Source organism: Pimephales promelas, chromosome 8 (genome assembly GCF_988280905.1).
Source record: "Pimephales promelas chromosome 8, fPimPro1.hap1.1, whole genome shotgun sequence".
In the NCBI taxonomy this organism is placed as follows: Eukaryota; Metazoa; Chordata; class Actinopteri; order Cypriniformes; family Leuciscidae; genus Pimephales; species Pimephales promelas.
In genome coordinates this window covers 1,806,134-1,827,671 of record NC_142776.1, presented here as the reverse complement: position 1 = coordinate 1,827,671, position 21,538 = coordinate 1,806,134, and the positions used below count along the sequence as shown (strand labels likewise).

Sequence of the window (21,538 nt, the reverse complement as noted above, 5' to 3'; positions counted from 1 at the left end):
CAAAAACTACAGGAATGATAAGGGATAGTGTGTGTGTGTGTGTGTTTTATACAAACTGGCTGGCCAAAATATATTTATTTATGTCAGGTTTCCTAAACTTATTTTTATCTGGTTCAGCGATTCTTGTCCACGACCACGTCAAAAAAATATTTTTGTCAAATGGGAACTGTTTAACTTGTTAATAAAGGTGGTTGTAGTTTTATTTTATTTTCTGGTGTGATTCAAAATAAATAAAATCAGTAAAAGACGAAGGAAAGTATTGATTTTGAGTCTCTTTGTGTTTATATTGCGTGATAAAACAGGGCAACTTCTGTAAACTATTACATCATCATGTCGTGTTTTGCTGTTATCTGGGTTATCATGTGGAGTGAATGCTTCAGTAAACAGGTGTTCTGACGATTCATGCTACCCATCGAGATTTGCTACTTACCGGTTATGCGCATGTGCAGACTCAGTTTATTTATTTATTTATTTTTACAAAAGGTACATTTTCCTGTTATAATGTATAATTTCCCTTTAAAAAAATGCTTACTACCATATGAATATTTGTACGGTCAGCCAGCTGAAAAAGAATAACTGAAAGTTTCCGTTACTATGAGGAAAGGTATACTTTGACAAGTCAAAGATGAATATTTTATGATAATTTTTACTTTTCACACCGTTTTAAAAATAAAAACAGTAGTATATAGTAGTATATGAGTAGTAGCTACTCATAACTTAGAACGGATCAACAGGACAGTTTGATTAAATAAAGGTGTGTGTGGCTGTAAATGCAGATCACGTGCCCTCCCTCAACGCTGACGATATACACAGTGTTAGGCTGTTTTATGAACAATAATATCTATGGGTTACACACATACAGTAACACACGAGTGATGATGTAGGCGGTGCGACGGACGATAACGGCAGGGAAACGAAACTTGAACGATTATTGTTATCACTTCAGCGGTTAACGGGCGTTTTGACTCGATTTAGACGAAAACAGCCGTGTTGTGGTGACAGACATGCATCTACATCGAGTTCGGTGCGTGTTCTAGGTAAGACATGCACGCTTCTAATTTATGTTGGAAAATGGCTGAACATAAACAGCTAAAAGCGCCCACGTCTTTGTAAAATGATTTCTACTTGTACACTACACGCGATAAACAGCAGCAAGCTTTAGGAAATGAAAGTGAGTGGTGTGAGTTAGTGGTCATATGTAAGAGGAAGGTGTCAAAGTCGAGCCTCGTTCACACACACACTCTATGTCAGCGGGTTCATGGTGCAGGTTGATGCTCGTACTCACCGCTAGTTTTGCGTCGATCGTGACGCTTTATTGTAGCATTTGTCCACAAATAGCATCCCAGCTAACGTTCTCAGTCAGAACTTTGGCTGAGGTTCTTTCAGAGTTGTGAACAAACGTTTTTCCTGAAACGTTAATAGAACGTTTGTTCCTGGTTATCTGGTCTCATATTGTTAACATAAAACGTTTATTTTCAACGTTTTGTTGGACGTTTGTGTAAATGTTGCTCCTTGTTTCAGCCCAGATAGCACAAGTCTATTTGATGTGATGTTTACATCTGGAAGACATATTTTTAAGAGTGTTTGCTCATCTGCAATACGTCTATGGGACGTTTCCTGTCAGATGTCAAATAGACGTTTAGAAGATGTCAGTTTAACATGCATTCTAAATCATTACATAACTAAACCCTAAAACCAACTTTTTTTAGTTAATGATCTTGGATCTTTATTAATACCAGTCATTGATTTGAGCATCCCCAGATAGCAAACTGACATTGAATCAACGTGGAAATATGACATTGAAACAACGTTGATCCGACATTGTTTTGCTCATCGAATTAATGTTGAACCAACCATTCTTTCAAAACTAACGGAAAATCAACTTGAAATCAACGCGTTGTTTCAACGTTATGAAAGCAAACCAATTTTCGATTTTCATTTAGCTTTGAAGAATGCCGCGTCTGACGTTGGTTCAACGTTAATTCGATGAGCAAAATCAACGTTGTTTCAATGTCATGAGAGACGTCGTTTCCACGTTGATTCAATGTCAGTTTGCTGTCTGGGTCTTTTTTGACATTTGTGTATAAAGTGGTTTATTTCTACAATATATGGTGTAAAAACGTCTTAGTGCTGCCCTCTTCAGGTTGAACAGTGGCTACTGCAGTTGAACTTTCCTAATGGATGTTCCGCACTTCGAGACGTACGCAGGTTTCAGCTCACCACGCTCTTGGCACGAGCTACGCCCTTTGGCAATATAAAAACCAGCTTGTTTCGTCAAAACCAGTCAGGAGTTAGAATTGCGAGTATTGAAAAGGATCAGGATAGAGCATCTATTTCGTCCCCTCTATCTCAGCTGGGGTCTGCCCACTTTTTCTGCATTTTTCAAATATTGCCAGTGGTGGAGTCAGGCTCTGACCAGAGGTTTAGTTACCCTTTAAAGACATCTTCTAAACATCTATTTGACATCTGACAGGAAACGTCCTATAGATGTATTACAGATGAGCAAACACTCTTAAAAATATGTCTTCCAGATGTAAACATCACATCAAATAGACTTGTGCTATCTGGGAGAACGCTCAGAGAACATTCAAATGTAACGTTTCCATGATGTTTGCAGAATGATAACATGTTCAAACTGGATGTTTTCGACATTCATAGAGCGTTCAGAATTAATGTTTTATTAACTTAATGTGGATGTAAGCTAAATGCTGGATGCTGTTTTATTTGATTTCAAGAAAATAGTTGTTTATTCAAAGAGATTCTTATCTTCTAATAAAGGCTTAGTTCACCAAAAAATTAAAACTCTGTTTCCATGTCTAAAACTCTGTCGTTCCAAGCCCGGAAGACTTTCGCTCATCTTCAGAACACAAATAAAGAGGCAGTACGACTAAACCTCATGGACAGTTTTTAACGTTTTATCAGACAATAACTACTACGGTACTCAATAATTTGCTTTAGTTTAATTTCCGGGACAATTTGGGCTGGATTTGAGACATCAGCTTAGATTTCGGGCCTGTCCTGAATTTTTCGGGATGTCTGGTCACCCTATTCTTGTGTTACGCAGTTCGTTTGAGCTTCACAAGAACCAATGAGGTCCATTCTTGTGTTACGAAGCACTTTTGAGCTTCACCAGAACCAATGAGGTCCATTCTCGAGTTACGCAGCACTTTTTGAGCTTCACAAGAACCAATGAGGTTCATTCTCGAGTTACGAAGCACTTTTGAGCTTCACAAGAACCAATGAGGTCCATTCTCGAGTTACGCAGCACTTTTTGAGCTTCACAAGAACCAATGAGGTTCATTCTCGAGTTACGAAGCACTTTTGAGCTTCACAAGAACCAATGAGGTTCATTCTCGAGTTACGAAGCACTTTTGAGCTTCACAAGAACCAATGAGGTCCATTCTCAGGTTACGAAGTACGTTTGAGCTTCACAAGAACCAATGAGGTCCATTCTCAAGTTACGAAGCACTTTTGAGCTTCACAAGAACCAATGAGGTTCATTCTCGAGTTACGAAGCACTTTTGAGCTTCACAAGAACCAATGAGGTTCATTCTCGAGTTACGAAGCACTTTTGAGCTTCACAAGAACCAATGAGGTCCATTCTCGAGTTACGCAGCACTTTTTGAGCTTCACAAGAACCAATGAGGTTCATTCTCGAGTTACGAAGCACTTTTGAGCTTCACAAGAACCAATGAGGTTCATTCTCGAGTTACGCAGCACTTTTTGAGCTTCACAAGAACCAATGAGGTCCATTCTCAGGTTACGAAGCACGTTTGAGCTTCACAAGAACCAATGAGGTCCATTCTCAGGTTCCGAAGCACGTTTGAGCTTCACGTGAACCAATGAGGTCCATTCTCAGGTTACGAAGCACGTTTGAGCTTCACAAGAACCAATGAGGTCCATTCTCGAGTTACAAAGCACGTTTGAGCTTCACAAGAACCAATGAGGTCCATTCTCGAGTTACGAAGCACGTTTGAGCTTCACAAGAACCAATGAGGTCCATTCTCGAGTTACAAAGCACGTTTGAGCTTCACAAGAACCAATGAGGTCCATTCTCGTGTTACGAAGCACGTTTGAGCTTCACAAGAACCAATGAGGTCCATTCTCAGGTTACGAAGCACTTTTGAGCTTCAGCAAGGACTTTGTTGTCACGCATCAAGGAGGTTCGGTTGAGCGTCTTTTTATTTTCGCTCATTGTTTATAAGTGAATAAAAGCCTAAATTAAATCTGTTCATCATAAAAATGGATTGAGTCTCTTCAGAAAATTTGGACTAATCCGCTCAATTCAAATGTATTAGTTTTACGATCTCTTTATGAACTTTTTGAAGCGTCAAAGTGGTAGTTGCGTAGCTGAGGGACAGAAAGCTCTCAAATTTTATCAAAAAGATCTTTGTGTTCTGAAGATGATCGGAAAGTCTTATGGTTTTTGATTGGAACGACATGAGGGTGAGTAATGACTGACAGAATTTCAATTTTTGGGTGAACCATCCCCAAACCTATTTCCCCCATTTATTTCAAAAGTCCATGATGAAATTACAAATACATTGAGAAAGTTACTGGAATTTCAGATGTACTTCTATTTTGAAGACAATTTGCCACATGTATATTTGACCATATATGTAACTATACATTTTCTTTGTCTGTTATTGCATAGTTATCAGAGACAATCATAATGGCAGACTTGTATTCAGAGAGCTGTTTGGAGCCAGAGCTCACCTGTCCCATCTGTCTCCAACTCTTGCTCGACCCGGTCACTCTTCCTTGTGCTCACAGTTTCTGCCTGGTTTGCCTTGAAACACATGATAGGGATAAAACATCTGGATCTGCTCAAGAACTTTGTTGCCCAGTATGTGGACAGGAACATCTCAGCCCAGAGTCCCTGCCGAGAAATGTCAAACTGAAACAAGTAGTTGAGAACTACAAAGCCAACAGTGTTTTGGGTGAACTTCAGCCCAGCGCAGAAGACAAGATTACCAATGATGAACCATCTTCAGAAGACAGAACAATCTCTGATGAGTCCACGTCAACAGATTGTGGGGAAAACTCTCTTGAGGAGACGGACGCCAATGGGCGGAGGTCTAGATTGAATCCCATTATAGCTAGTCTTCAAAAAAAGCTTGCTCTAGTAGATGATCTGGTCAATAAAGAAACGGCTAGGGAAGCTGCGGTCAAAGCGGCACATGCTGATCTGAGGAACGATGTGAGCAACGTTCTGGAGGAGATGGTAGAGCTCCTGGAGACCTACAGAAGGACTGGAATGACACTTTTGGAGGTCGAACTGAAGCCCAGGGAAGACGCTGTTGGGAAAAGAGTGGAAATGCTGTCAGATCTCCAAAAGCAACTGAGAACGGCTGAACTTCGGGTCAACGCGATAACGGGCGAGACGGAAGACGTGTGTTTCGGTGACATCGAGAGCCAAGTTTCCAGCTTGACCGTGGAGCCTCTGTGGGACTTTCCGAGCGATCTGGAATTATCCCGCAATTTGAAAAAAGTCTGTGAGAAAATCGAGCACCAAAACAACCAACTCCGTCTCGGACTTGGATCTGCTCAGAGGGCTTTACGGGTCATTCTCAACCCATCCGAGGTGACGTTCAACATCGACACCATCCATCCCAATCTGGTCCTATCGGAAGACCTTAAAACCGTGTCTTTTAGCGTCGCCAAACAGCCGTATCCAACCAGTCCTCAGAGGTTTACCAGTTTTTTCCAAGCTCTGAGCTCCCAGAGCTTCGTCCAAGGAGAGCATCTCTGGACCTTCCAAGCCGATGGTTGTCCTTGGGTTCTGGCCGTGTGCTACGATGAACTTCCCCGATCCGGTTCTAGTAGTGGTCTGGAGAGCAGCGCTGGATCCTGGTGCCTCATGTACTGTGAAAACCTTCTGAGGGCGTACGAAAAAGGAAAGGACACCCCACTTAGACGTACGCCATCCCTGAAGAGAATGGAGATACACCTCAGCTTCAGCTCTGGCACTTTAGCGTTTTACAGCGTTAGCGACGTGAGTGGGGATAAAACTCATCTGCATACCTTTACAGTGAGCTTTACGCACCCGGTGTATCTGGCCGTGAGGATGATGTCTGGTCAGCCCAAAGCTCACATAACAATCAACTAGCTATTTCATACACCTTACAATTGGACTAGTTATTGCAGATGGCATGGCATGTATGTATTTAGTGCACTGCATTACAGATGTGTATTGGGAGATTATTTAAATGGCCATTAGAGTAAAACTTTCACCATGTGTAATTTTTTTAATTCATATTTGTCCTTTTCTGATGGAGTTATGATGCAATAATAAGCACTGAATGCATCTTGCTGCACATAAATTGTCACATGCATTCAGCTTGCAATGATTTAATTTAATCAAAGTTTGGTGTTTCTAGACTCGTGTGATTCATTTGAGCATGTGACATTAATACAAACCTACATTATTTTTGCTTGCCATTTACAACTATTCTTCTCATTCCTTTTCTGTTTTTTTTTAACATGTTTTTTTTTAACTTTTTTCTGTCTACATTTTAATAAACGAATTATTTGCGTATTGCCTTTTTTCAAAAGCCCAAAGATAATTAAGTGGTGTATGTGGATCTGTGTCGTTTTTTTAGGCCATTTAAAATGCTTTATCATCACCACAAAACATATATATAATATTGGTACTGATTAACAATAGATGTGTACGATGAATTTGTTTTTACTTTAACTAATAGGATTTAAACAATAAGTGCAATTCAAAGTAAATACCAACACATTAAACAAAATATTAGAAGTCAAAGGTCAAAATTTATTTATATAGCACCATTTATACAGACAAGCTGGCCAATGTGCTTTACAAAGCAATATAATATCACACAACAGACAGAGCAAGAAACATTAAGTGCAAATAGAAGAAGTGCAGAAGTGCAATATAAAACTAAAGTAAAATTAAATAAAATACAACAAAACCGATGTATTGCTTTCCCTGAGTCTTTTATTATGAAATGTCGCATAGATGGCGGCCATCTTTGAAACGACAACGCATGACTTTTATCTGACAAACGAATCGCGACTGACGCATCAGTTTCGTTCCGTCTGTAAACAACAAACAGGCGACACTCCGACTAAAGTTATTATGCCTCAACTAATAACCTATGATCACGTTAATGCCGAAACACACCAGCCTCTGATCTGAGATCATCTTCACTTAAAGGTGAGCTGTGTTTATGTGGTTTATCAGCTGATATATATATAAATATATCCGTGCAGAAGTGTGTGTGTGTGTGTGAGAGAGAATTGTGTCATATGATACATTCCAATATAAACATTACATTCGTGCAATACACATACATAAATTTACATATTATAGTTGATAGAAGCTTTGAATTTGTATTTGGATCAATGTGTGTTGTGTTAGACTGTGAGCTGTTATGTAACGTCATATATCTTTAAAAACACAAACACTTTTTTTTTAAGTACATTGATATCATATGTCTATTTAAGGAACGATGAACAGCAATGAAATGATGTGAAGTGGGACAGTGGTGTTTTGGTATTATTTACATACTGTTATACTATTTATGTGTGTTTTAATCAGTGTTTATTTTTATATTTTCAGTTTTAATTTTAGCTTTAGTTATTATTTAATAGCTTTTTTGTGATTTTAGTTTTGTTGTTTTTCTATTTAGCTTAATTTTAATTTTAGTGGTTATTACTTGCCACGGCATTATTCAGAATTTCTAAAAGTAATTTATTTAATTTAAATGTGAAATTACTGTATTTTCGACATAGTTGGGAATCTTATCTTGTCCATTTTAACATTAATAACTCTTATAAATATATGCTTTACATGCACATAAATGCTTGGCGTATGGATATATGTGTAAACGGAGGTGGTTGTGTGTCTTGCAGAGGTGTAGTCCAGAATGCTGGAGACCGTGACTGAATCGAGAAGGTTGGTCCATTATGGCAACACCAGTGTGTTTCCCACTGTGGAGAACAGCTCTCAGTTCAACCCTGACCATGAGACCAACATCACCAAACCACACAAGTGTCTGCAGATCCTGTACGACGACATCGGAGAGTCCAGGTAATGTCCTTTCAGAAGTGTGGATACGCCGTTGCATATTTGTCTTTGCTTTGGATTGTCTGAAATCATGTAGTCTTATTTGCATATACGCATACTTCCTATTTTCTAATCTATTTCTGTGTTGTGAAGTGAAGTGGTTGAAGTGTGTGTGTGTATGTTAAATAAGTGGTGAAGCTGACTGTAGTTTTCATCTGGGCGCTCTGCCATGTTTGCATGCCTGAAGATTGCAGTTTCTAGGCTCAGTTTTCTCACAGATGCAGATGATCTTGTGTAGGATCTGACAGTAGACGCTTGTGAAGTGTGTGAAATGTGATTTCTGTGTGGAGGCCGTTTGCAACACGAGCTTTCAATTCTGCTTTCGTTTCTGTGCCAGGAACGGCTCTATCAAACGGGACTGTCCGCTGGATTTTTATTAAAAGTCCCTTTAGGTTCTGCTGGGACTGTTTTGTCTTCCCTTGATGATATGTGTGTGTGTCTTAAAGGAGTAGTTCACTTTTAAAAAAAAATTTTTGCTGATAATTTTCACGCCCCCATGTCATCCAAGATGTCCATGTCTTTCTTTCTTCAGTCGAAAAGAAATTAAGGTTTGCACTGAAACTCTCTTTTGGACCTTGAACCGTTTGGTCCCCATTGAAGTCCATTATATGGAGAAAAATCCGGGAATGTTTTCAAACCTTAATTTCTTTTCGACTGAAGAAAGAAAGACATGGACATCTTGGATGACATGGGGGTGAGTAAATTATCAGCAAAAGTTTATTTAAAGTGAACTACTCCTTTAAAGAGGCTCTTCAGAGACTCCAGATGTTTGGCGCTTCGGTCAAGACAACTTCCTCTTCTTGTTTGTTAAAATCACATATCAGCAAATTAAATAGAAAGAAAACAGTCGGCCTATTGTTTGGAATTTCCTTTTGTATCTGAGTAATGTTAATGTAAACTTTAGAGGAGTTTTTAAAAGCAAAAATTTGATTTTTTTTAAATTTATTTAAAGAAAAGTGAGTTTAAAGCGGAGAGTTGAGAATATATAGTGCAGAAAAATCAACAATATTTATTTAAATGCAACTTTGACTAGATAATATTTTCATGTTTTGTATTACACACTACTTTTCACAAGATTGAACATTTAAATGTTTTGGAAAGAGCTGTTTTTTGTTTGAATATATTGTAAAATGTAATTGAAGAGTTCAGATGCAAAAGCCTCTAAGTGCCATTTGAAATTTTCTTCTAGAATGATCATTTTTATCAAGCTTGTATATTTAAGTTCAGTGATTTCACTTAAATGGCAATGATAATTACCTATTAATTGTTATTTAAGTGAAATTACTGAACTTAAATATACAAGTTTGATAAAAATCATCATTCTAGAAGAAAATATCAAATGGCATTTAGAGGCTTTTGCATCTGAACTCTTCAATTTATTCCTGTGATTTTCTAATATGCGGATTTGCTGTTCAGAGACATTTTTTATTATTATCAATGTTGACATCAGTTTTCAGGATTTTTTGATGAATAGAAAGTCCAAAAGAACAGCATTTATTTAAAATCGAATAGTTTGTAACATTATAAATGTCTTTAATGTCACTTTTGACTTTTTGACTAAAAGTATTAATTTATTTTACTTTTATATATTATTTATAATATATATTATAATACTATATATATATATATATTAATTTATTAAATAAATTAATTTTAAAATAGTTGTCTCAAAACAGGTTAATACACAGAATTAGATATTTTGCAAGAACACAGGACATAATAATTCAATTATACCTTTCATTACATACAAGTTTGGTCTGCATATGTTTATTGTAAGTTGAGATTTCTTCATCAAGTAAAGCTTAAAATTACACTTTGTTGACTGCAGGAACTGCGAATACATATGTAAACTAGTATAAATAATGTATACATATATTATTCTTTTTACTGATTCAGAGAACAAGTTAAAAAGGAAAATTAGTCTGAATTATTTTGGACATTTTTATTCAATTATTCACAGACATCACTTTCATCTCCTAATGTCCTCTACAAAGATACACACATAATAAAATATTCAGTTGTATATTTGCATAAAAAGCTATTTTCCATCACAGCGTTAAAGTTGTGTGTACTTGTAATGAACGCTGTCTTCACACTAGTTGGAGACTCGTAACGGTTGGTCTCTGTTTGTCCGTCAGGGTTCGTTACTGGGATCTGATGCTGCTCATCCCGAACGTGGCGTTCCTGGTGTTCCTGGTGTGGAAACTTCCTTCTGCTCGCGCTAAGATCCGCCTGACCTCCAGCCCCATATTCGTGGCGTTTTACATACTGGTAAGCAGCAGAACACCTCGCACGACCCAAAACTGCAATGTGGACGTTTGACTTCTGTGAGTGAAACCTCTAGCACTGAATCTTAAAGGGATAGTTCACCCAAAACTGAAATCTCTGTCATCATTTGCTCATAGGGTGACCAGACAACCCGAAATCTAAACTGTTGGCCCTAATTGTCCCAAAAATGATACTAAAATGCAAAAATCTTGAGTAGTTATTGTCTGATAAATATTAAAAACTGTCTGTGGAGGTCGAGTGCTCATTGGCTGCCTCTTTTTTTTTCAGGTTCTACAAAGATACCGTAGGCGCGAATTATATGCATTGATAAGCTCATTTTTATTCAAAATGTGAATGAAAGGTCTGATTTATGCACCGTTACTACAGTCATTGTTTTGTTCTTCTTCACAATCACATGTGAGTTCATGATTTTAATGTTGTTGTTTTTGTGGTAGACTAAAGACTAATGACAGAGTGTTGATTTTTAAAATAAAAATATGTTTGGTTCAGGTTTGAAAATCATTATATTTTATTATAGGCTATGTAGTCTAATATCATTATAGGCCACCCGTCCCATCCCCATCCTGAATTTCTGCCAATCTCATCTGGTCACCCTATTCGCTCACCCTCACATTGTTCCAAACCTGTAATGTTGAACACAAATAAGATATTTTGAAGAATGTCAGTGACCAGACAGTTGATGGACACCATAAGTAGGAAAAACAATTATATGGAAGTCAATGGCTCCTGGTTTCTTATTTTTTAGAAATAGAAATATCTTATTTTTTACCAACTTTACTCAAATATCTTATTTTTTACCAACTTTATTAAAAAATATCTTCTTTTTTACCAACATTCTTCAAAAATATCTTCTTTTTTACCAACTTTATTCAAAATATCTTCCCAACATTCTTCAAAATATCTTTTTTAACTAACATTCTTCAAAAATATCTTCTTTTTACCAACTTTATTCAAAATATCTTCTTTTTTAACAAAATTTTTCAAAAATATCTTCTTTTTTACAAACATTCTTCAAAAATATCTTATTTTTACCAACATTCTTCAAAATATCTTCTTTTTTACCAACATACTTCAAAAATATCTTATTTTTACCAACATACTTCAAAAATATCTTATTTTTACCAACATTCTTCAAAATATCTTCTTTTTTACCAACATTCATCAAAATATCTTCTTTTTTACCAACATACTTCAAAAATATCTTATTTTTACCAACATACTTCAAAAATATCTTATTTTTACCAACATACTTCAAAATATCTTCTTTTTTACCAACTTTATTCAAAATATCTTCCCAACATTCTTCAAAATATCTTATTTTTACCAACATACTTCAAAAATATCTTATTTTTACCAACATACTTCAAAAATATCTTATTTTTACCAACATTCATCAAAATATCTTCTTTTTTACCAACATTCATCAAAATATCTTCTTTTTTACCAACATACTTGTAAATATCTTATTTTTACCAACATACTTCAAAAATATCTTATTTTTACCAACATACTTCAAAATATCTTCTTTTTTAACCAACATTCATCAAAATATCTTCTTTTTTACCAACATACTTCAAAAATATCTTCTTTTTTACCAACATACTTCAAAAATATCTTCTTTTTTACCAACATACTTCAAAAATATCTTCTTTTTTACCCACATTCATCAAAATATCTCATAACGGTTTGGAAACACATGAGAGAGAGTGAATGATGAACTATCCCTTTAAATCACGTGTGTTGTTGAGAAGTTTTCAGCTGCTGCTCCATAAAACATGTGTGAATAGTTGATGAGTGTGTTTTCTGTGTAGTGGTTTTGAGTGTTGTGCTTGTGGTCACGGGTGTTGCTCTCGTGTTGTTCAGGTGTTCGTGGTGGCGGCTGTAGGAATCACACGTGCAATAGTCTCCATGACCGTCAGCGCATCCATCGCCGCCACACTCATAGACAAGGTGAACACACACACACACACACACACAAGCACATCTGTCTGAATGTGGACTTCATATTGAGTTCGGTCAGTCTGTAATAATTTACAGTACTGCAACTGCATACAACTTTAAGAAGCTATTTGTAGACATGAAAAGAAGTTTTGGGGGCAAATAATTTCTAAGTTATGCTGTATTTGACACACCACCATTCAAAAGTTTGGGGGTCCGAAAGATTATTTACACAGTGCGATATTAATACTATCATTTAGCAAGAAACATTAAATTGATAGAAATTGTCAGTAAAGACATTTATAATGTTATAATATAAATGCTGTTCTTTTGAACTTTCTATTCATCAGAGAATCCTGGAAAAAATATATATATCACGGTTTCCACAGAAATATGAAGCAGCAAAACTGTTTTCAACATTGATAATAATCATAAATGTTTCTCGAACAGCAAATCATCATATTAGAGTGATTTCTGAAGGATCATGTGACACTGAAGACTGGAGTAATGATGCTTTGATCATAAATGACACTTTACTATATATTCAAATTAAATTGTAAATAATAATGATTAGACTGTGAAATTGTATGTTGTTTATATGACAAGTTATTGAAGGGACAGAACGTTATTACATTATAATGATGGATTATAAAAACAATGTTTCACAATCAGAGCCGAAACATGAATAAAGAGAGTAAATATCGTCTGTGGGTTTCATGTATTTGGTTTGGTGATGCTGTAATGTGAATCCGTCTGTGTGTGTGTTTTCAGGTGCTTTGGGAAATCACAAGGTTCTTTTTATTGGCTACTGAGCTCAGCGTCATCATCCTCGGATTGGCTTTTGGTGCGTTCCTGCTGCATTTTGGGATCTCTCTTCTCTCTTTTATAAAAATCTACTTTTTTAAAGAGGCTCACAGTGATTTAAAGACATTTCCATGTATTGTGAGAGCTTATTAAAATAATAATTATAATTATAATAAAATAATAAATATTATAATAAAATAATAATTTTTTTTTTTTTGTATGTGCTGCACTTCCTGTTAAAGTGACATGTTTTATGATTGTTTGTTCAGGCCATCTGGAGAGTAAGTCCAGCATCAAGCGTGTGTTGGCCATCACTGCGGTCCTGTCTCTGGCGTACTCCATCACACAGGTGTGTTATAGAGACATTCACTGCACCAAAACCCCTTAGTGAACGTGAACGCATCCTTAAAGTGCCCCTATTATGCTTTTTCAGATATGACCTTTCATGTAGTGTGTAATAGAGCTGTTTGTGAATGTAAAAGCTCTGCAAATGAAACTGATAATTCCAGTCTCACTTCCTAATTTGCATAATAACAGCCTCTGGTCTTGATTGGCTGAGCAGCGTCTCTTAGCTCCGCCCTCAATCACTGTAGTGTATCTGAGACTGGAAGAGATTGATACGGTAAAACACACGCCATCGTTACTGTTCGTATCACTGTGATCAAGAGCTGAGATTCAGATATGATAATGAGCGTTTGCTTTCTGACCAATCAGAGCAGAGCAGCTCTCAGAGAGGCGGAGCTTAGAGAGACTGAGAGAAAAGAGCTGATGCTGCAGTGGAGATTATGAGGAAATTAGTGTTTTTTGACCTTGGATGCATGTAAACTTGTTAAAGGAGACTCTAAAACACAATTAGAAGACTTTAAAATAGCATAATCAGGGCACTTTAACCAATTGTCATCTGTTCATGTTACTTCAGTTCTTAATGAGTCTGTTACGCTGTGGTAAATTCACTGTAAATGGGTTATTGCTTTTAAAGGAGTAGTTCACTTTAAAAAAAAAAAAAAAAACTTTTGCTGATAATTTCCTCACCCCCATGTCATCCAAGATGTCCATGTCTTTCTTTCTTCAGTCGAAAAGAAATTAAGGTTTTTGATGAAAACATTCCAGGATTTTCTCCATATAATGGACTTCAATGGGGACCAAACGGTTCAAGGTCCAAATGAGAGTTTCAGTGCAAACTGTTCAAAAGGCTTTAAATGATTTTGCACTGAAACTCTCATTTGGACCCCATTGAAGTCCATTATATGGAGAAAAATCCCAAAAACCTTAATTTCTTTTCACTGAAGAAAGAAAGACATGGACATCTTGGATGACATGGGGGTGAGTAAATTATCAGCAAAGTAAGACCTTTGTTCAAGATATTTTTGATTAAATTTGAAAGGTGGATCACTACCACATATTAATGACTTAATTTTCATTTTTGGGTGAACTACTCCTTAAATACAACATCTCTGGCTTTCTCAGGGGACTCTGGAGATTCGTTTCCCAGACAAACACCTCTCCGCCAAAGACTTCAACATCTACGGCCACGGCGGGCGGCACTTCTGGTTGGCCAGCTCCTGTTTCTTCTTCCTGGTACCTAATTAAGTTCTTATCCTTTCATTTGAATCCGATCTGAGTTTATATAATCAATAATTGATGTTATTCTGTGTTACAATCTGTTTTAGGTGTATTCCTTAATAGTCATTCTACCTAAAACTCCAATCAGAGAGAGGATCTCATTACCATGTGAGTACAGGCCTCAGGTCAGGTGTGTTCAGTGTTTGCCGGATCATTCAGATGATGATGATGTGTTTGTCGTTCTCAGCTAAGAGGGGTTTTTACGTGTACGCTGCGATCCTGTCCTTGTTGAATCTGGTCCAGGGTTTGGGAAGCGCGCTGCTCTGCGCTGACATCATCGAAGGCCTGTGGTGAGAGTTCATGTGTTTCTGTCAAACCTGTTCACTCTTTACTTTTTAGCACCCCAGTCATTAGCTGTGTTTCCATCCAAAGCTGGGAATTTAACTTATGTGCAAAATTGAAATATCGCATAAAACATGTGCGAATAAAGCAGCGTTTCCATCTCGTGTGTTCAAAAGAACAACATCATCACCTCCTGGGAAATTAGTGCAAATTATCAGTAATAAAACAAGTTTCTGCACTTTTTCTCTCCATTATAACGAGTGTGTTTACACAGTAAACGCTGTTGCGTTCGGATGCTGGTGTTCGTGAACACACTCGTGTGTGTGTGTGTGTGTGACGCTTCGGAAGGGAATTGCAGCCAATCATTCTGATCACACACTTCGACTCCGGCGTTTCAGAAACACCAAACCAACAGTAGAGATGCTGCGACGCTATTGGTCCACTGGTTACTCCAGTTATCCAATCACAGCCTGAGGGAACGTCACGAGTTTATTTGTTCTTATCGGGTAAAAAAATTATTATTATCGTTTTATTTGTGCATTTTTAGAATTTATGCGCATGTTGGCGTTTTATACAATTTTTTTTTAATGCGATATCCCGCTTCACATAAAGATAGGTATTTTAAATTTATATTTATCAGTGTACTTTAAATAGTTAATTTTGCATACATCAAATTTCCTGTTTAAATCTGTTTTATATCATATATTTGGCACTATGTCTTGCTCTCTAGATGCAAGACTCTTCTAATTTAATATAAAATCATTGTTTTGTCAATATTATACTATCAGCACAATGAGTGAACATGAATCTGAGATTGCCTTTGGTTTGTCTGATGAAATGAGAAAGCAAAGATAGTAGAAATATTGACACTTAAAGTGAGCTGATTATGCTATTTTAAAGTCTCCTAATTGTGTTTTAAAGTCTCCTTTAAAGAAGACATTTGGCAGATTTGTATCGAAGTGAAATAAATTAAGAAAGTGAGAAAGAAAAAAGTTATAGAAGTTTTAGTTTATGGAAATGTACAATGTAAAAAAAAAAATAATGATTCATATTTTATATAAAATATATATTTTCAAAACCTGGGCTACTCTAAAATCTAGCCAAAAATCTGAACAAGTTGTGTTTCAAATTTTAGGTTGATATCTCAAAACAATAGCTTTCAGTGCGATTTCGTTTGGGTGCAGTACCAAACGCTTCCACTAGGGCACAAACATTACTGCCCATATAACAGCGCCTCCATTTCCATTTCCATATATGTTTTGAGTGATCTGAACCATCATTTACACAATTTTCATCCAATTTATGAAGTAGAGATCTTATTCCAAAGTAGTTTGGGAAAATTTGGTAGATTTTGATATGAATTCAACCTCTACAAAGAACACGCATGCGCGCTTATTGTCCCATCACAAATGGTGAATTTATTCTTTTTTTCTTATTATTTAAAACATTTTCAGACATTTTACTCTAAAAAAATTGAGTGGATACAATCTTTTGAACTCTTGGCATGAAAACAAACATGATTTTTCATGATTTTTCAAAATAAAGGTCTGAACACGCTTTATGAGTATGAAAATATCCTTGTTGCAGATTGATAAATTATGGCTTCTGTGTAATTTATTTTGAAAATCAGTCACCAAAAATAGAAACTAGAGATTGTAAGCTGTAGTTTGTCAATATAACTTAAGGTCTTTAAGATATTATTGTTTTAAAAATGTAATGGGACGTGACAATTAAGGGGTTAAAACGAGGCCAATTTTATGTTTATATTCCAAAGCGTTCTTGAATTACAACCTAAGTTTGAAATGTGCATTTCCATGTCTGTTCAGAAAAGGGGGGTGACAGTTAAGATAAATATAATACAATGTTTACCTTTACGAATTGCTAAATGTGTATGTGTTTTGAGGTATAGCCTGATTCCTGATGAAAACAGCCTGTGTGTGTGTGTGTGTGTTTGCAGCTGTGTGGACGCGACCACATTCCTGTACTTTTCCGTCTTCGCTCCTCTGATCTACGTGACGTTCCTCAAAGGATTCTTCGGGTATGTAGACCCGGCTTCGGCTGATTCTCTCACAGGATATTACACGTCGTCCACTCGCTCCTGTCAGATTACAGAACTGAGGAACTGGAGATGTGTTCAGGGATGAGGAGAATCAGCTTCTGTGCTTCTCAACTTCCTTAAAATGCCATAGGATTATATTTCTAATATAGCAGAATCAGCCTTTGAGCTGGGGAAGTTATGAGTCCAGAATGTTGTGACTGTGGTGCTCCAGGTAAAACATTAGACTATAATCTCAGGGTATGTTTCATTATCACCAAATATTTGATTCAGTCTTTTTGTCCACTTGTTTTCGTTTAATTACATCAGGCTTTGTGTTTCTGTCTGAAACTGACTGACTGACTGTGGGCCTCGTTGATCTGAGCTCATAGTGAAACTGACCTTTAGTGTTCAGGAGCAACTTCATCATGTTCTCGTATTTACACGTGTGTTTGCAACGATAAAGGACCTGTGCATACTCTCACACACTCTCTTACATATACACACACTCACTCACAAACACACACACACTCACACACTCAAACACATGCATACACACACACTCACGCACTTGCACGAAAATACACACTCAGACACACAATCACACACACACACACACACACTCAAACACATGCATACATACTCACGCACACACTTGCACAAAAATACACAATCACACACACAGACACACACACTCAAACACATGCATACGTACTCACACATACACTTGCACGAAAATACACACTCAGACACACACACACACACACACACACACACTCAAACACATGCATACCTTCTCACGCACACACTTGCACAAAAATACACAATCGCACACACACACACACACACACACACACACACTCAAACACATGCATACCTACTCACGCACACACTTGCACAAAAATACACAATCGCACACACACACACACACACACTCAAACACATGCATACGTACTCACACATACACTTGCACGAAAATACACACTCAGACACACACAAACAAACACATGCATACGCACTGACGCACACACGTGCACGAAAATACACACTCAGACACACAATCGCACACACACACGCATACTTTACGCACTCACACACTTGCACAAAAATACACAATCGCACACACACACACACACACACTCAAACACATGCATACTTACTCACACACACACTTGCACGAAAATACACACTCAGACACACAATTGCACTTCGCACACACGCACTCAAACACATGCATATGCACTGACGCACACACGTGCACGAAAATACACACTCAGACACAATCGCACACACACACACTCATGCACTCAAACACATGCATACTTTACGCACTCACACACGCACTTGCACGAAAATACACACTCAGACACACAATTGCACTTCGCACACACGCACTCAAACACATGCATATTACGTACTCACGCACACACTTGCACAAAAATACACAATCACACACACACTCTCAAACACATGCATATGCGCTGACGCACACACGTGCACGAAAATACACACTCAGACACAATCGCACACACACACTCAAACACATGCATACATACTCGCGCACGCACTTGCACAAAAATAGACAATCAGACACAGTTGCACACACACACACTCTCACACATTCACACTCACTTACGCACTCACACTCATGCATACACACTCACACTTTCACACTTACGCACACACTCATTCACACACAATCACTCACGCGCACACACACACACATTTTGCACACACTCACACTTGCGCGCACACACGCAGGCACACACACACACATTCACACACACACACACACACACACTCACGCGCACACACACCGTACATACTCGCACTCAAGCAAGTGCACACACACTCACACATTCACACTTTACCACACACTCACTCACGCGCACACAGTCCGCACACACTCACACTCAAGCACACATAGGAGCACACACACACATTCACACTTAACCACACACTCACGCACTAATGCGCACACACACACATTCACACTTAGCCTCACACTCATTCACACAAACACTCTCACTCACGCACACACACACACACACACACACACAACAAAAACAAACAAAGCATCTTGACAGAGTCCACTGAAGGGATGCACGAGATGACGACGGCTGTTTTTCTGTGTTCCTCATTCCTCTCCAGTTCCGAGCCCAAAATCCTCTTCTCGTACAAGTCCCAGATCGACGAGCCGGAGGACTCGGACGTGCACCTGCCCAACACCTCGTCCTCGGGCCTGAGCCGCAGAGAGCTGGACCACGGCTCGTACTCCAGCACGCAGATCGACGGCTCCGGCGCATACCTGGACGACGTGGTGTCGGGCCCGTTCGGCGGAGCGCACAGCATCAACAGCATCGACAGCGACCGCTGGAGAGCCCTGAACGCGTGACCTCTGACCTCCGGGACGTCAGTGCTGTTATTCAAACATATGTATTCCATGAATCCAACATTCCTTGTGTAACAACAGTGCTCTTAATTTCACATCTGTGTACTCAAAGCGAGTTTCTTGGACTTTGTGAAGTGCATAACCTGATATATTTCTTCAGAAATCTTTGGCTGGATTAGCTAGATGTGCTACTGATGCCAGCGAAGACGTTTCTTTTCGACCGTTAGGGTTGTTTTGCACTGAAAGTCATTCATTTTGGTGCATGTTGTAATTTGAAGACCTAAAATCTACCTTGACTTTGTTCATATGCTTTATATGTTTCTCAGTGCTATATCATAGATTTTTCTTTTGATTTTTATTTATTTTAGTGATATGTTGAATTTCATTTTAGCCTGTCATTAGATTTGGGCTCAGTTCTAATGTTAAAGCTTAAATCGTGAGCTTGACCTTTGACCTTCTGTCTAACTGATCAAGTCTGATTTATTATGACATCATTCCATGTGGGAGACAAAAGGACCATACTGAGAAAGCATTTGACCCGCTTTATTTTATTTGATAAAAATACTGCAACGTAACTTTTTTCTTGGTGCACACAAAAAAAACAAAGAAAACAAAAACGCAGCGTTTTTGGAAAACACTATAATCATATTCAATTAAATTTGGTCTGAGTAAAATGCTTGCTTCTTATTGCTTATTTCTTTTAATAAGATGAGCATGGAGAAGAATTGATCTATTCAGAGATGTGTTTGGATGCTCTACTTTGGTTGTTTGTTTTTTGTTTTTTTACCACATCAGTAGAATTTAAGTAAATCAAATTAATTTTGCGCAGTAAGATAACTAATATTATCTGAAATTCAGTTCAAATTGGCATATGCTCGTGAACTTCGCCCTCCCTGTTTATTTCATCTTCTGATTTTGTAGCCTACTAGTAGAAGCATATCTCAAAGATATTTTATAATTTCATATTTTCTGAAATGCTCTCTGGCAGTACATTAGATGTATTTTAATCAAATGAACACTGAAGTCCAGCAAAAATACTTGTCTTGAACAAAGAGGACCGACGAGGACTTTTATTTTGAACATACTTTACAATGACGTGCTTTTCATAAGCAGGAACTGTCAGACGTCATCAGACGCGAATAACGTTTTATTTCAGTTTATACCATTAATAAATGAACGTTCCGACCCTTCTTCTACATTTTGACATTCCAGATGAATAAAGCAGTTTCCATTCTGTGATCTGTGCCTTTATTTTTATGTCATTATATCAAAAATGTTTCTCACACACTGTCATCACGTGATGTCTATCAACTTCCCGACTCTTATTTATTTATAGCACGTTTGCACGTGCTGTGTGAAGGAAATAAAGATGTCAAAATTAATGTCAATAAAACTTACCGTACGAAATAAAAACAGGTTTTTTTAATTCTTGATAGATAAAAAGATACTTTTAATGTAAAAAAACAAAAACAATAAGAGCAAAAAGAAAGAGAAAAAAGTCTATGCGTATTATTAATATTATTTGTGGAACATTACATTATAATAAACATAAATGGTGAAATAAAGTGCAACTCTCTTATTTCTGTTTAATATAATATTTCGCTACAATAAGGATAGTTCATGAACATTCTGTCATTAATCACCGTAAAATCGTCGGAACCCAAATGAATATATTTTTAATGTAATCTGAGAGAGAGAAGGCACAATTTACTACTTTATTTACAAAATATGAATCTCTAAGATTCAGGAGAGCACCACTACACATGTGTTGTGTTGACGAGAGCAGATGTTGTTGCGTGAACCTGCATTGAAGATTAATATTTTATACATCGTGTGGTCAATTATGTTTTTAATTTAATTTTATATTTTATTTATTTATTTTATTTTCACAAACATAGCACTCAATCCCCTTATAAAATTGAGATTTAACCTCTGGAGTCACATGGATTTCTTTAATGTCTTTACCTTACTGGGGCTTGAAAGTGGTAGCAGAAAGCTCTCAGATTTCATTAAAAAGATCCGAAGATGAGCTCTTTTTTTAAAAAGTGTTGCCTTCTGGAGCACTTTCAATATTAACACA

At 37.2% G+C, this 21,538-nt stretch overlaps 2 protein-coding genes and 1 pseudogene across 3 annotated transcripts; all 3 read left to right on the top strand.

Moving 5' to 3' along the window:
- Nucleotides 1-895: 895 nt before the first annotated feature.
- On the top strand, nt 896-6,540 carry trim107 (tripartite motif containing 107). The gene is made up of 2 exons (XM_039656534.2): nt 896-1,037; nt 4,655-6,540. The coding sequence occupies exon 2, from the start codon at nt 4,673-4,675 to the stop codon at nt 6,107-6,109; it is 1,437 nt and encodes a 478-aa protein (XP_039512468.2). The 5' UTR covers nt 896-1,037; nt 4,655-4,672; the 3' UTR covers nt 6,110-6,540.
- On the top strand, nt 911-20,132 carry tpra1 (transmembrane protein, adipocyte asscociated 1). 2 transcript variants are annotated; one of them, XM_039656537.2, is made up of 11 exons: nt 911-1,037; nt 7,882-8,059; nt 10,234-10,366; nt 12,248-12,334; nt 13,094-13,166; nt 13,396-13,475; nt 14,594-14,704; nt 14,797-14,857; nt 14,937-15,039; nt 16,989-17,069; nt 19,218-20,132. In XM_039656537.2, exons 2-11 carry the CDS (start codon nt 7,896-7,898, stop codon nt 19,459-19,461), a joined length of 1,137 nt encoding a protein of 378 aa, XP_039512471.2. In that variant the 5' UTR covers nt 911-1,037; nt 7,882-7,895; the 3' UTR covers nt 19,462-20,132. The 2 variants fall into 2 exon arrangements, with proteins under 2 accessions (XP_039512471.2, XP_039512470.2); XM_039656536.2 differs by lacking the exon at nt 911-1,037 and adding an exon at nt 7,043-7,183.
- On the top strand, nt 2,938-4,303 carry LOC148977621 (uncharacterized; annotated as a pseudogene).
- Nucleotides 20,133-21,538: the final 1,406 nt, after the last annotated feature.